We start from the raw sequence: 16559 nt of genomic DNA on the forward strand, positions 1-16559 counted from the left end.
TTACGACTCCATCCATTTTAGGAAGATTTTCTTTAGCTTTTGACAACAGCTTCCATGTTGCAGAATCCTTTTTTACTTTCTTTTGTTTTGTAATTCTGTGTTTTGCAGGAAGAATCTTCTTTTGTTTTCTAAATTAGTAGGCTTCTTTCATTGTTATATGTATGTAATTTGTCTGTAATCTTGTTTTATTAATTACCTCAATGTTATTGATTCTTTGCTCTTTTCTAGCAGTCTTATTTTTTTTAGTTTTTATAGTACTTATAAGTATAAGCAGAATCTCTCTATATGATGTCTGGGATCAAGCCCATTTAGGGGTCATTTTATTCCTCTGTAAATTTATTTATGATTATTTTAAAGAATGGTAATGCTTACAGCATTCTAAGTTTGTGTTACTCAGTGTTTCTTTAATAATACAGTACTTCTAAAATTGGATCTGGATTGGTTTTAGATTAGCTTTTTTAGTAGATTAGCTTTTTTTTTCAGTTTTTGGGGGGATTCACAAAAATAAAAGTGCACACCGTAGAAAATTTTAGACTTAACTTTAGAGAATTTTAATCTTGCTAGGGTTTTATTTATTTTCACACACACTTTTTGTTATGGTAGTGACTAAGCTTAAAAAGGTACTCTCTCAACATCTTTCAAGGTATCTTTTATCTTTTAGTTCTTCTTCTCATATGCCCCTAAAATGTGTTGTTCTTATAAAGAAGTAAGTTATAATAATGGTTCTCAATCCTATCAAACCCAGCACACCCCTCTGATAAGTATTTTTAATAAACTCTTTCTATCCTGCAATTAACAATTTATTAATCTGCCTACACAAATAACTTCAAAAATTCAACATAATTGCCCTGGGTATAAAGAGGAAATAAAAGGAAAGCAATTGACCAATATTTCAATATGTAAATTTGGGGGCATGATGTCAGATGCTTGTTATCTGTACACAGAAACTGAATGGGACAGCTAAAAACACAGACTGTTACAGGGTATTGTGTTAGTGACTTACACACCACACACAGTATTGCTGTCTGTATCACAATTTTCCAAATTTTGGCCATTCTTGGTAAAGTTCTGAACAAAACAAATTACAAATTTCCCTCAGTTTACATGTTATATGTGTGTCTGGAAATGTTGGCATCTATTGAAACTATGCAAACATAAACATTTTTTATATATTAAACAATTGGGTTTTTGCTCAGATCATTACAAACAGGTTTTTCATCTTCATGAATTTCTAAGAGGACCCTGGAAAGTTAGAGAAGGTTAGAGAGGAATTCTCTCATGTAGAGAACTCTCCTGTGAATTGTGGATCATCTAGCCTGCCCTGCCCTTGTGTGCTAAATGCCATCATGTGACAACCAGAACACAAATGTCCAAAACACCACACTGGGTGTTTTTTGCAGTACATCTCTTTGGCAATTGTGTCACTTCTCAGAATAATGTTTTTAATGCATAAGATAAATAGGATTACAAAGGAAACCAAATATATTGAAATATAGACCCCAGGTTAATAATCCCTGTGAAAAGGTGATACTGCACCTTTTTCCAGAATGCACAGTCGAGTTGAGTGTGACTACTAAATTGTGACTAAGTAATAAATTATAAGGTTTCCTATTTGGGGAAACAACAGAAGTCTTGGTATTAAAATATTGTGGATTTGAAAAAGTGCATTTGAGTGCCAACATCATTTTGTTGTCAACATAATGACTTCAATAAGGGACTAACATCAAGTCTTTAATAGAATGAAGCAAATAACATAGGAGCTGTATTTCTATTCTAATTTTGTATCTCATTAGAAATTAAGTGTATGAAATGGAATTTCCTCTATTTCTATTTCTTTTTCTTCTATTTCCTATTCTTTTCTCATTATGACTAAACTACTTCTCTTTTTTTTTTTTTTTTTTTTTTTTTTTTTTTTTTTTTAAAGATTTTATTTATTTATTTGTCAGAGAGAGAGCGAGCGAGAGCAAGCACAGGCAGACAGAGTGGAAGGCAGAGTCAGAGGGAGAAGCAGGCTCCCTGCGGAGCAAGGAGCCCGATGTGGGACTCGATCCCAGGACGCTGGGATCATGACCTGAGCTGAAGGCAGCGGCTTAACCAACTGAGCCACCCAGGCGCCCCTAAACTACTTCTCTTAATATCAATTTCACCAATTTATTTATTCACATATTAGGGAGTAAGGTAATCATGGCAGGACAAAATCTTCCTCCAGCTACCATTGGCCAAGTTGGCAAATAACTTATTTGTATTAATAGGGTAGTTTAAACACAAGTTTAGGTTGTGATTTTGGATAGGATAGGAATTGCAAAGGAGAATAACCAAGAGTTTATTCCACCAAGTGCTCACTCAATGAGCTCACCTCTACAAGAGGTGATTCTGTTGAATGTGGATGAACAGCTTGTGACAAATGTGTGGAGTGCTATGATGACGAATTTTCTCTCTTCTAGGGTATGTCTCTGTGCCAGACTGTTGTCGTAGGCTCTGTAGTCATTCTTCTCTACTCTTCGAGAGCTTGTTATAATTTGGTGGTGATCACCATATCTCAGGATACATTAGAAAGTCCATTTAATTATGGCTGGGATAATCTTTCAGATAAGGTAAGTAGCTATCATGTATTGCTAATCTAATAATATAATAATGAAATTAGCATTAACCAAGAGATTATTTTAAGTGTTTGACTTCCAAACATTTACCTCTGGTTATAACAATAACCATACTTAAAGTTTATGCTTAAAGATCCTCATTTACAGGTGTCACTTAAAATCATTCTTCAGAGAGAACTTCTCCCAAAGGAGTATTTTCTTTTCTTTTTGTGGACAATACTAATAGGGCCATAAACCTATTTATTAGTCATAACCCTATATTTTACTAATTTTTTCAAGGATAGTGTTGAACTATCTCTAGATAAATTGACTGCCTGTCATTAGCTAGTGAATATGGGTATATTTTTAACTTGTTAGGATGAAATTTATTCTCTCAAACCCAAGACCTACATATAACCTAAATATTTGGTTTGGTTTTAGATACTTAAATAAGGATCTTTTCTGAAAAGCTGGTGTTATCAGTCATGATCATGGGAGAGCATTCATAGTTTCTGGGTGTCCAGGTGTTTGTTCTAGTAATTTCTGGTGCTTTAGCTATCATATTTCACCTCCCAGCTTTCTCCATCCCCCTCCTAAAAGTGCAGTTTGACATAGCTTCATGTCATGTCTTTACATTAATATAACTTTGTGCTGAATTTAAGACATTCTGGAATATCATTTTATCAGAATTTCAGTTACCTTTCTAAAGAAAAGGAATTTTCTTCGTTTTTGGTTTTTGTTTTTTTGTTTTTTTTTTTCACCTGTAGTGAAATTTTCACCTGTAGTTCCAGCTGGCAGATTCTGTTCACTCCTTTTGCCTCTTCTCTCACCCAACAGCTAGCAGAGTAAAAGCAAATTCAATATGAAGTTTAGGCCCCAGAGCATTCTCCTTTTTTGCCCCAAAGCATATTTTTAAATAGTAGTGGGGCTGAGCACTTAACATGTGACATTTCTCGACAGGTGTGACTCAGTAGGTGCTATTTGGTTAGCTATGTAGTAGCTAGAATCAGTCGTCTCTTATAACTCTCTTCAGACTGTGGAGTCTAGAAATGAGATCATTTCAACTTACCCATGTACTAAAAATATTTTCACAAACTGATGCATTGAAAAAGTTAATAACTTTTTATTTTACTTAACATCAAAGCATTTTTATGTCCTTTAAAGGACATAAAACCACAAACTATGGAAAATGAATTTAGAGATTTATGTGCCTATAGTTGGTGTGTTTTAACTTACCCTACCTGAAACAAATTAACTGTGGCGGGTGACTGCTTATAAAAAAAAAAAAAAGGTTTAAAAATGGCCCTGTCATACTCTGCTTACAGGCTCATCTTGAAGACATAAGTGGAGAAGAGTATATAGTATTTGGAATGGTCCTCTTTCTGTGGGAACATGTACCAGCATGGTCAGTGGTACTCTTTTTCCGGGCGCAGAGATTAAACCAGAATTTGGTATGATATCATAATATTCCCCAATGCCTGTTCCCCTTATTTTTATAAAAATAATGGAAAGTTTATATCAATTTTCTAGGGTTTTTTTGGGCAAAGCTTGAAACTAAAAAGCATTCTAGATCTCAGCCTCCTTTCTTAGTTGAAAAGAAACATTCATATGCTGTTTAATACTTTGTTCACAGGCACCTGCTGGCATGATAAATAGTCACAATTACAGTTCCAGAGCTTACTTTTTCGACAATCCAAGACGATACGATAGTGATGATGACTTGCCAAGACTGGGAAGTTCAAGAGAAGGAAGGTAGATGTACTCAATTAGTACTGAATAGATTGACAAGAACTAACCTAAGCTTTAACTCAAATATGAGAAAGGTAGATTGGGTGCCATATGTCAGTAAATAAGATCATTTAACCTGGATCTTAGAGCATTAGGCGTTACATGCAAAGCGGGACCTATACTATAAAGAACTGTCATCGGACTCTAAGCCCATATATTACCTTTATTTGGGAAATGCCCCTGTGTGTAAAATGGGACCATCTCATTTCAGGATTCTGTGTTGGTTCAGAGCTGGTAGGGGTTGATGAACAGGGAAGGAATAAGATTAGAGTGATTATGTTTCCTTTTTTATAGTGCTATTCAAAACCCACCAAGAAATCCTGGATGAAACTCTCAGGAAGCTTAGTGGCCATAGAAAATCTTGTGTCGTTCTTATTCTAAAACCATTGCGGCTCTGTACCATTAGCTGTGTAACAGGGCACTTTTAAGTGAAAGCTTAAATGCATATCTCCATAATGCTTTGAGCTAGAGAATAGCATTTTCTGCAATTCTCACTTCACTGGACAAGTTCCTTAACCCTTATTTTTTAGTCTGTTCTTCCTCTGTAAAATAGTGGTAATAGAGTTTATCTTATAAGATTGTTGTGAAGATTAAATAGGGTATGTGCATGTATATACATTATTATATATATACACACACAAACATGTCCTAAAAAAGAGTCTCGTCCTTAATAAGCACTATATTATTATCTGATAATCAAGTTCTAATTCTGATGTATTTATTCTTTTGTAATATGTGTTATAAAATCAAGGATATTAGATAAAAGTCATTACATTTTATAGAAAGCAATTACATTATTTGGCAAAAACCATATTTCAACATATTTGATACTAACTTTTTATATTATAAAAGTCACTGAATGCTAAAAATGCCAATGTGACCTATATTCTGATCACCATCCTATGGCCTTTTCGCCTTTTCTTTTCTTGTTGCAGTTTATCGAATTCGCAAGGTTTGGGCTGGTACGGCACCATGACTGGGTGTGGCAGCAACAGTTACACAGTTTCTCCCCACCTGAATGGACCTGTGACAGATACTGCTCCATTGCTGTTTACTTGTAGCAACTTAGATATGAGCAATCACCATAGCTTGTATGTAACACCACAAAACTGAGAGCATTACCGAGATGTGATTCCGCCATTGTCTTACATGAACGTGTATAATCGATGTGTTTAAATTCCACCTACATAAACATTCCATTATCTGTCGCAACTGAAAACAAAGCCTGGAAATGTGGCTGTGTTCAGCAGAGGACACACCTGTTACTTTTGACTTCATAGCAAAACGAAGTAAAATGGGAAGTGTGGAGTGGGAGAAAAGGTTTAGATCTTAAGGCACTTGATGGCTGCAAACACCCTGACTCTGGAACATCACATGCATATTTGCATATTTGCACTTTTATCTTTATCCTCAAAGAGTACACCGCGGTCCCCAAAGTCACACTCCAGTGTTCACACTAGGATATTACACTGTACACCTAATTAGGAGGCAATTTTCCTATGAAAAATCAAAGCCTGTATATTCAGTGGTGTATTCTATGCAGAATTCTTACCCAATAAAAATTTTACAGTGTGAACAGTGCACAGGATTAAGGCGTAACAATGTATCATTCTTTTTTAAAATCTAAAATATATGTAATCATTGAAGATAGTTCTTTTAAGCATGATTGTAAAATACCAACTGAAATTATTCAATCATTTTTTTAAACAACCATAATATCCTTTTCAGTGATGACTGGCAGTGTTCTTTGGAAAGCCACAGGCATTTCTTCAAGAAAGTATACCGGTGAAAATTATGTGGCTATTTTGAGTAGAATTGGTCAAGTGATTATTTTGTATGATTAAGATATCTGTAGTAGTTTAAGCATGATTCTTCAAGAAAGCAATAGTGATTTTTGCATAGGGAGATTTTGGTAGAAACTTCTTGGGACTAAACAAGTTTACAGATGCATTTAAGAATTATCCATAAAATGTACGATTCTAAGTTAAAACATGAGTACATTTTCAAAGCATTGGGTTTAGCTGAACAAGATATAGCTGATTGTACCTATTGAATCAGAATTGTCCTCAGGTAAATTAAATCATGATACATTATTGCATTAAACTCAAGTGCAATACTTCGTAAGACATATAATTCCTCCTTTAGTTTTCCCGTTTTTATATCTTGTAAATGGGCAAAGCCAGATCAAATTTAATTCAAATTAATTCCAGCACTGAATAAGCAAACTGACGCAAAGGTACTAACTAGGTAAGTTTAACAATATTGAAATACTTCTAGAATTATATTAAAACTGTCTTGAATGTCCTATCCCAAATCTAAAAATATATATATATGATAGGCTAAGGTAATAAAGGATTTTAAAATGCACTTTCTACCAGTATCTATACAGAAAGAAGTAGATGCTGAATACCTCAAGATGCCAAGGGAACAGGCAACATTGGGAAGTTGTCACAACATGCTTAAGGACGACCAGCTATGTAAAATTGTCTGCTGATCTGTTTCTTCAGAACTGAACTAATACAACTGTCCTTTTCTGTCTTCTACTTTAATTAGAAAGTTATGTTTTATTTGTATTCTTAATATACATTTTGATGGAAAAAAACACCATTCAATGTTTTAATAATTGCTTATTTAGTAACTTCACAGAAGTTTAACAGGAACAAATGAAATTTTTAATACTTTCACTCTTTTGAAAGGCTGGTACATAGCCAAAGAAATTCCTTCTTTTTATCATACAAAATGACTTTGAATTCAATCAGAAGCATAAACCTACAGGTATGTTACTTTGGGTTTGTTTATAAGTTCTCTTGTTGTAACCAAATTCTTTAAAAATGTATATAGTACAGAAGTTAACCTTAGTATTTACATGACAACATAACATGCACTTAACTGAGTATATTTTGAGGACAACTTCAGTTACTACATTTCTTTTCAGAAACTATTTATTTTCCTAATAATGTTGGGTGTCTACCTAGAACTATCTGAAAAGATATGTTATCTCTGTGACTTCTTGGGGTTCAAAGTAAATAAGGTACATTTTTTCTAAGGCCTCCCTAGGTAGTTTTCCTATTTGACCAGATAAGCAAAGATTACTTTAAAAAAAAAAAAAATTCCAGGTAAAATATCTTGGTTCTTTCAGCTGCATTTGTGGATTCTTCCAAATTTCAGATTTGTATATTTCTTCTTATCCCTAACTAGGGTACCTGAATTCTTACATTTGTCTCCTTATACACATCTCCCATAATACATCACCAAAGACAAAGAAAGATAAGCTTCTGGCCCAATATTTGCTTAAAAATTCCAAAGCACTAGGAGCACTTTAAGTTTGGTCTCGAAAGAAGGAGTTGATGAAATCAAAGGGCTACCGATTCCCTGCTCATCCTGCACTGAAGCACATGATGACAATTTCAGACCTTTTTTGGTTAATTAGAATGGTGAATTTCATTGCTTAAGTGTGTAATTCTACAGTGATTAGCAGTACTTGTTTTTATTGTTTCATTTGGGTGGTCATTAATTTTGAGACTCTTACCACTCATTATAGCTGGTTGTAGTTTTATGAAAGATGTAATTTATAGTTAAAGTGGCTTTTTTATGCATAGCTGCCTTTTTTATTGTTTAACAGTGTTTCTCAGCTATACAGTCAGTTTCAAACTGGTCATAAAAGTATAGCTGTGGCCAATGAATGTATTTATTTGTTGTTTCACTAAATGGTAACAAAACACTACTGTTAAAAATAAAAGTGTTTGTGCTTTTATTTGGTGCTCTGGTTTGCTTAAAATGTCTCCATTGACAACCCTGAGTTTCTAGCATACCCAGGGAAGAACCCTAGTGCTACCAAAGAAAAGACAAAAATATCAGGAATTGCAAATGACAGTTTGTTGTTAGTGAGCTTATATTTACATCTGGACATTATGTCCCTCAATGTTATACAGATTTTGTGTGAATTTGCACCTTAGTTTAAAATATCAGTATGATTTTGATAGTACATTTATTCCAACATTAAGCTAAGAAAAAATATTTGTAATGAAGTGACTTAGAACACAGCTCTCCTTCTCCTTCAATTTTAAACAGGAATAAATTTAGCTAGGCCATAATGTTGGGCAGTTATTCTTTGATTATTCAAGAAATTCTTCAGTGATGTTGTTGCCTTTTCCCCTCAAAGAATAGTTCTTACCATTTTTTCCATAATAGACTTCATAACTTCATTCACTTCACAACTTGCCAAAACTACACCAAATTTTTAGCTTTACCGACCTTCCCCCAATGTCACAAATCCTTGGGAATCAATTGACTCTTGTTGTAAAGAATATTTGGAGTGAAGATCTGACCTCTAGTACAATAAAATTGTCATCTGAAAAGCAATTTATTCAACAAACATTTATTAAGTGTTCATATGCTAAAAAATATGCTATGGAGATGCAAATGTGGGTAACGTTCCATTTCCTGCCCTTAAGGAGCTCACATTCTAGTAAAGGAGGCTTAAAAGAAAATACAGTACAAGTGACACAATAGAGGTAGGTTGTAATTACAGTGGTGACATTAAAGAGGCAATTAGAAGATACTCCTTGAGTGGAGCAAGGGCGGTTTCACAGAGGCGGGCGTTATGGTGGTCTGCAACAAGAAATGGGCATTTTCCAGGTAGGAAGGACAGCTAGAGCATATGATGCAGAGAGAACAGCATGCACCAAGGTGACCTGGCACATTTGAAGAACTATGTGTTTTATCAAAGCATGGTGGCTGGGGGCACCACTGGGTGACATGTCAGAGGACCTTGTTTGAGTCTTCTAGAAAGCCTACTGTGACAGTACTGTGGGGTGTATGGGAGGAGATAGGCTGGGAACAGGGAAGCAGGCCAGTGTAGTGCTCTAGATAAGAGCAAAGAAAAGGGAGAGACAGACATCAGACATGTGGAGATCAACTCCACAGTGCTAACACACTAACCAGATAGGGAAGGATGCAGAGCAACGAGCCTGGAGAATTTAGATGATGATGGCTCTAAAATTAACCAGAGTAAGGATCACAGGCACAAGAATAGATTTGCGGAGGGAAATGATGGTTTTAAGACCCACAGGTATCTGTGGGACAACAGTAAAGACATGTTATAAACAGACGGATTGAGAAGTCTGGACTAATGGTAAGAACTTGGACATCATTGAGTCATAACTACCTAAGAGGGAGAAGTAAGTGGTGGTCAAAGTCTGAGGAATAACATTTAAGGCATAAATGAAAAAAGCCTTAAAAAAGGACACATCCAGGAGCCCAGGAGTGAAATATAAGGAACCTGAGGGAGGGGTATAGGGGCATATCTTTAAAGAGGGGGCTGCCCAACAGTATCAAATGCAGGGGGGAAAAAAAAGTCAAATAAGAAATGGCTTCTGAACTGAATTATGAATTTTAGAACTGAAATTTTTGACTTCAAAAGAAGAAATGGTTAGGGACTACAGAGTCAAAAGCAAGATTTTTGGTTAAGGAGCAAGTGGGAGGTGACAAAGTGATGACAGAAATATTCTTTCAAAAAGACTGGCTTAAAAAAGGGTGAGGGCATGACGTGAGAGTCGGAAGAGCACACAGACAAAACTGCCATTTAAACCCTCCCACCACAGGTTCAGAGTAGTACAGATGTCCTTTGAACTTTTACACACGGTGCTCACGGCATAGTCTGAGTTTCCAAGAATATTGACTTAGTAAGTAGGTTAATGTCATTCTTTTCCTGCCTTCTTCAATTGGGGGTGGGAGAGAGAAAAATATGACACATATTGTTAAACTCAGCTCTGTGGTTTTTTCATTTAAGATGTACCAAATACATATTCATACATTCAACAAATATTTATTGGATACCCACCATGTGCTTACTATGTACTTGGCCATATACCAGGCTTCAGGGACACAGAAAAGTAGTATACAGCAGTATAAAATGGTATTTCTAAACCATCATATAAATAAACCCTGCTTCATTAATAATGTGACATCTCAACATGGTATAACTTCCTAGTATAAAGAAGGCACACATCATTTTGAGGTATAGTTTCTTTTATAATGTCTTTCACAATTACCATGTTATTAAAATTCTTAAACCCCTTCAAATATTTTTATCATTAAAGAACTGCCACTAATAAAAATCTTCCAAAATTAATTTTTAGGGATAAAAAGGAAATGAACCTCAGGTATAAAGAACAAAGATTATATGCCCGATGACTATATAGATCAAGCGTCAAAAGGACAACAAACTCAAAAAGAACTTTATTTACACTGGCACTCAAAATGATTCCTTATTTTAAGGCTTACAGTATTATAGTTCCACTTTCTTTTTTTCTTCAGAAAAAATCATTTAAAAAGAATTATCCAGTATTACACACTGAAAATATTTAAGGTTCAAAGGGCATGATGCCTGGAACTGACTTCCAAATGACTTGGGAAAAAAATAGTATACATGTGTATAAACAGAGATGAAAGATAAAGCACAAGTGAACAATTAGTTAATCTGGGTAAAGAGTTCTTTTGTACTACCTTGGAAACTTTTCTGTAAATTTGAAATTCTATAAAAATAAAAAGCTTCTCCCAAATTTTATTCAGCATTAGGTAAAGTATTATGAGAATAAATATATAAATCTATTCAACTTTTCACAATGTGTAGAAATCCCCTAAGTCTTTGAGTTGTCATTGTATCTTTCTACACACTAAAAAAAGCCAATCTAAATTGCAATATAATTCTCATACTTTTTTACTTCATACTTCATATCAATGTACTTCTGGGTTGCCAGATAAAACACAGGGCTCCCAGTTAAATTTGAATTTTAAACAAGAAATTATTTTTGGTTTAAGTATGTCTTAAACATTGCATGTAACATACTTATATAAAAAAATTATTGTTTATCTGAAATTCAAATTTAACTGAGCATTCTGTATTTTTATTTACTAAATCTGGTAACCATAAATGTACTGAAAGCTCTTAAGTTGTTAATTATGGATATTCATGAGCTTCCTTAGCATTTTCCTATTAAACGCTCTAACACTCTGACCACAGTTTTATTTATATTACATCTTCTCACACAAAACTGAGAGACTTATAACATTTACTTAGTTTTAACATATATGAATTTGAAAATCCTGATTATATTCAGTATTAAACTTTAAAATTTATACCACATCATCAAAGTGTTACTTTTACTCACAATACTATTATACATAAACTTAACGCAATTAAAAAAAATTATTTACTCAAAACAATATAATTATCCTTTTACAAAAGCAGCTTTATATAAAATGTTTGGCTTAAGAATGTCATTACTCTTATGCCTTTGAATGAAATTCTACTCTTTGGCCTTCAAAGTCCAGAAACAGGCAGGTTTCAACTTGTTTTCTGTTTTCTTTAATGAATATTTTGTAACAAATTCCTGAAGTTTTCTAATTCTTTCACACTTGTGGAAATTCTGTAACCAAAAAAAAATTTCACTCAGAAGGTATTTTACATACTTTTTCTCTGTTATTCAACACTGCATTTTTAGAGCACAGAAAAATTTTCAAGTAATTTATTTCAATAAATTTAAAAATGTATAAACCATTTAGTCAATTTTGATGTACCGGAGTTCTTAATCTGACATGGTAAAACCAAGATAATATTGCCTTGAAGTTCGTTATTTTTAAGTATTCAAAACTTAGTATTAAAAGTTTTAAAATACACAATTAGAAAGTATATAAATATTGAAATACTTGGGCAATTTTTATTCTTTTTTTCTTTTTTTTAGTAGGTTCCACACCCAGTGTGGAGCCCAACATGGGGCTTGAGCTCATGAACCTAGGATCAGGATCTGAGCTGAAATCAAGAGTCGGACACTTAACCAACTGAGCCACCCAGGTGCCCCAAAATACTTAGGTATTTAAAGTATTCCTAAGTATATTCACACGTGTAGTATTTAAAGTGCATAAATATAAATTACATAAGCATTAAAATATGTATTTTAAATATGCATAAGTTGGAGTGCGTGGGTGGCTCAGTCAGTTAAGCATCTGACTCTTGATTTCAGCTCAGGTCTTGATGTCAGGGACGTGAGACAGAGACCTGCATAGGGTTCCCGCTCAGCATGGAGTCTTCTTGAGATTCTGTCTCCCTCTTCCTCTGCCTCTCCCCCCTGCACACACATGCTCTCTCACTCTAAAATATACAAATAAAATCTTTAAATATGTGTAAGTATACAAAAATATTGAAAACTAATCAATGTTCCACAGTTAGTAAATATACAAAGAATCAAAGCTTTTGGACTATAAAAAGTGAAAACAGGGGGTACCTGGGTGGCTCAGTGGGTTAAAGTCTCTGCCTTCAGTTCAGGACATGATCCCAGGGGCCTGGGATTGAGCCCCACATCAGGCTCTCTGCTCCTCAGGGAGCCTACTTCCTCTCTCTCTCTGCCTGCCTCTCTGCCTACTTGTGATCTCTCTCTGTCAAATAAATAAATAAAATCTTAAACAACAACAACAAAAAGTGAGAACAGTAAATGTGTAACCAAACTGTTTTCACTACTTACTATAAAAAGTTTGTTCATTATTTTAAGTGTATTTTAGTTCTGCTTTCTGCCATGAAAAAAGTAGCTGAGTTCTCAATGAACCATATCTATTAAGTTTTTGTGTACGAATAATTCTGAAGGTCAATTGTTTCAAACCCAAAAGAGTAAATCATAATTTTTTTAAAGTGAAGAAATGTAGTCCTTAGAAAATATCAGTTTGTATAAATCTCTGCATTCTTTACATATGATGGGCCAAAAAGAAAGGCATCTATACCTACATTTCGTAATGTTAAGTTCCTTATTTCAAGCTTATCTTCCAATCGTTTTCATGAAAATTATTTTTAAAGCATTATTAATCTTTTTACATGATGATGAATTTGCAGATCAATTTTATACGTATGCATATATTAAACAACATGATTCCTCCAGGACCTTCAAAAAATATTTGGGCAGCACAAAAACTACTTTCTAATAATTAGAAAAAAATGTACAAATTCAGTAAGATGAATACTGAAGTCCAATCCGTAATTAATCATAATTATAAAAATCAATAGAGAAAAGGAAAGAATATCACCTGATGATTGTGCATGTGTATATACTTGAAGTATTTCATAAGATTACAGAATTCGGTAGTAAAATAATTTCACTAAAAAGGATTATTACTTACCCTGTTTTAGACTTACTTGGCTAACAGAAACAATTTCACTACTTTCAAACTCACCTTCCAAATGCATTAAATAATGATACTATTTCTTGTCGGGTTAGATGGAATTCATAGCTGGGCCCACTTTCTGGCATATTTGCTATCAGTTTCTCAGAAAACAAAATCTTCAGAGCAGTACCCAAACCCTGAATCTGTAAGAGAAATAGTAAAGAAAGAAAAGTCAGAAACTTCTTTGCACAGAGAATAAATGAAAAATAAGACTGAACCAGATTTGCTTACCTGAAGCTTTCCCCATAGTCGACATTTAAAACAACCAACACAATCCATGATTCTTGAAATATTTCTAAAATGCAGTCGAAAGTCCTCCTAAAAACAATTTAACGAGATTTTTATTAAGATGTAGCATCTAGTCAAACACTAGGTATTTTCTGAGTGCCTTCTATGTGCCTAGCACTGTGCCAGAGGTCCCTGCGGGCACCAAAGACGATGAAGAGAATTAAAATCCACGTTCGCTGAGCACCTCCTGCATGCCAGAATCTACATATACAATTACATCTTCAGCGCAAATCCAAAAGTAGATTTATTATAATCTATACCTAATGAATTAAAAACACAAGGCTCAGAGAGCTTAGGCTGCCCAAATTCCCACATGGAGTAAATAGCAAACTTAGACCCCAAGCCTGCCTGACTCAGAAACTAAACTATCTGCAAACACACACCATCTGAGCTGAAGTGTTCTGTTTTTTTCTGATTGCTTTTGTTGCTGCTGTTTTTGTTTTACGTGATTATTAATTACATGTGAATATCAGAGGAAGGGGGACAGGGGTTCAGTGGCATCATTTACCAAAAAAGGAAAAAAAGAAAAAAGAGAAAGAAGGAGAGAGAGGGTGGAAGAGAGGGAGGGAGGAATTTCAAAATATGGCCTCTATTAACGTCCGGCTTTAATCCCAGTATTAATTAGGTAAAACAATCAGATATTTTACTATTATTAATACTATTTTATTATATCTTTTATTTTAAAATATACTTATAATTAATGTTATCATACATAAATATACAGAATACAGTGAACATCCATGTACATTTTAACAATCTTGAGAAAGAAACCATTACAAGTACCATGAAGCCCTCTATGTACCCCTCAAGAGTCCTATACCCTACCCTCTATAATTATTCTGAATTTGGTGTTTATCATTCCTTTTTTTTATACTTTTAATACATATGTATACTAAGGTCCTATGTTGTTTGTAATTGGACAAAATGAATCCAATTCATCCAAAAGTAGTATATGTTCTTAAGGGATAAGTAAAAAAGGGACCAAAAGGACAGACCCTTCTTTTACTCCAATGAAAATTAACTGATCCACCAAGTGACTCCCTCTGTCCTTGACTTGCATTGGAATCTCTTAAAATACTTACAGTATTTTAAGCATACATTCATCCACTTGAGAGAGAGCATACTAGTAGGAGTGGGGGAAGGAACAGAGTAGCGGGGGGAAAGAAACTTAAACAGACTGTGCTGAGAGTGGAGCCCCAAGCAGGGCTCCAACCCATGACCTTGAGATCATGACCTGAGCCAAAACCAACAGCCAAAAGTCCGACATCTGAATGAATCACCCAGGTGCCCCTTGACATAGATTTCTGATTGAAAATCCACTGTATTAATCAGCCTACAATTTGAGGACCATGTAGTGTTTCTCTCTCTCTCTCTTTTTTTAGTGATAAACCACATACCAGGCTCAACCAGAAGAGAACAGAACCAAAGATCTAAAAATAGGAATAAATCAGCAAAGACTGGTACCCACTATTCAAAGTAGACCTCAATTCATCTTAGGGACAGTTCTTCCCCAGATGCTTTATTCAGCTCGAATATAAAAGATTTTTAATGGATCCCAGATCTTGCATCTTTATTCATACAAATATTGTATTAATTTAATGTAATGCTCGTATTATTAATATTATTAACAAATGTTAACAATATTCTACATCTTGTGTTTCTGTGCTTTTGGACTGAGTTCAGTAGGAGGTCATTTGAACTATTTTCCAAAGATTTTTAAATTTTTATTTATTTATTTGACAGAGAGAGAGATCACAAGTAGGCAGAGAGGCAGGCAGGGAGAGAGGGAGAAGCAGGCTCCCTGCTGAGCAGAGAGTCTGATGCAGCGCTCGATCCTAGGGTGCTGGGACCATGACCTGAGCTGAAAGCAGAGGCTTAACCCACTGAGCCATCCAGGCACCCTGGTAATTTGAACTTTAAACCAACTTTTAAAAAACATTTACCCAGTGATACTACTGTAAGTAAATTTTGGTAATTTAAGGCTTTCTTTAAACTTGTGTTTCGACCTTAAAAAAAAAATCACACTTTTAACAATAATAACAGCATAGTAAAATTACTCAAAGTCAATGTTCCTGTCCTATGAGGTGCTGACCTCTGAAGGACTTAATAGTTATTATATAGGCCTAAACAATTCCTATGTGGACAAGCACTGCATGCAGACAGGATAAATAAGTCACAGGTATGCACTATAAATTTCCAAATGAATATAAATATTATGATCAATAAAACACAACTTTTATTTAAAAAGTGTTACTAAGGGGTGCCTGGGTGGCTCAGTCAGGTAATCATCTGCCTTCAGCTGAGGTCATGATCCCAGGGTCCTTGGATCAAGTCTCACAACAGGCTCCCTGTTCAGCCCGGGGCCTACTTCCCCCCTCTCTCTGCCTGCTGCTTCCCCAGCTTGTGAGCACTCTCTCTCTCTCTCTCTCTCTCAATCTCTCTCAAATAAATAAAATCTTTAAAAAAAAAAAAAAGTTTCTAAATGTATAGTGGCCTTTTGGCAATTACATTTTCACAATCAATAGATACTAAAAATACTGCTATCATGGGGAGAGGCTTTCAAAGTTTTTGACTTTAGAGACTCTCATACTTGTAAAGGTTGGAAGCTTCTGTTCTAAAAGACCATGCTTGGGGCGCCTGGGTGGCTCAGTGGATTAAGCCGCTGCCTTCGGCTCAGGTCATGATCTCAGG

The 16559-nt window shown here is 34.7% G+C and overlaps 2 protein-coding genes across 2 annotated transcripts in view; one reads left to right on the forward strand and one right to left on the reverse strand.

Moving 5' to 3' along the window:
• Nucleotides 1-8859, forward strand: part of GPR137C (G protein-coupled receptor 137C) — a 65744-nt gene extending 56885 nt beyond the window's left edge. The window contains exons 4-7 of the mRNA XM_059182107.1: nucleotides 2445-2594; nucleotides 3905-4030; nucleotides 4213-4331; nucleotides 5303-8859. Of these exons, the coding sequence (XP_059038090.1) occupies nucleotides 2445-2594; nucleotides 3905-4030; nucleotides 4213-4331; nucleotides 5303-5480 (573 nt within the window). The 3' untranslated portion in view covers nucleotides 5481-8859. The remainder of the gene's footprint in view (nucleotides 1-2444; nucleotides 2595-3904; nucleotides 4031-4212; nucleotides 4332-5302) is intronic.
• Nucleotides 8860-10585: 1726 nt separating this feature from the next.
• The window catches only part of ERO1A (endoplasmic reticulum oxidoreductase 1 alpha), a 46519-nt gene continuing 40545 nt past the window's right edge, over nucleotides 10586-16559 (reverse strand). Inside the window, exons 14-16 of the mRNA XM_059182106.1 lie at nucleotides 13812-13898; nucleotides 13590-13723; nucleotides 10586-11797 (exon numbers count right to left, since the gene is read on the reverse strand). Coding sequence (XP_059038089.1) covers nucleotides 11737-11797; nucleotides 13590-13723; nucleotides 13812-13898 — 282 coding nt within the window. The 3' untranslated portion in view covers nucleotides 10586-11736. The remainder of the gene's footprint in view (nucleotides 11798-13589; nucleotides 13724-13811; nucleotides 13899-16559) is intronic.

Source organism: Mustela lutreola, chromosome 7 (genome assembly GCF_030435805.1).
Source record: "Mustela lutreola isolate mMusLut2 chromosome 7, mMusLut2.pri, whole genome shotgun sequence".
NCBI lineage: Eukaryota > Metazoa > Chordata > Mammalia > Carnivora > Mustelidae > Mustela > Mustela lutreola.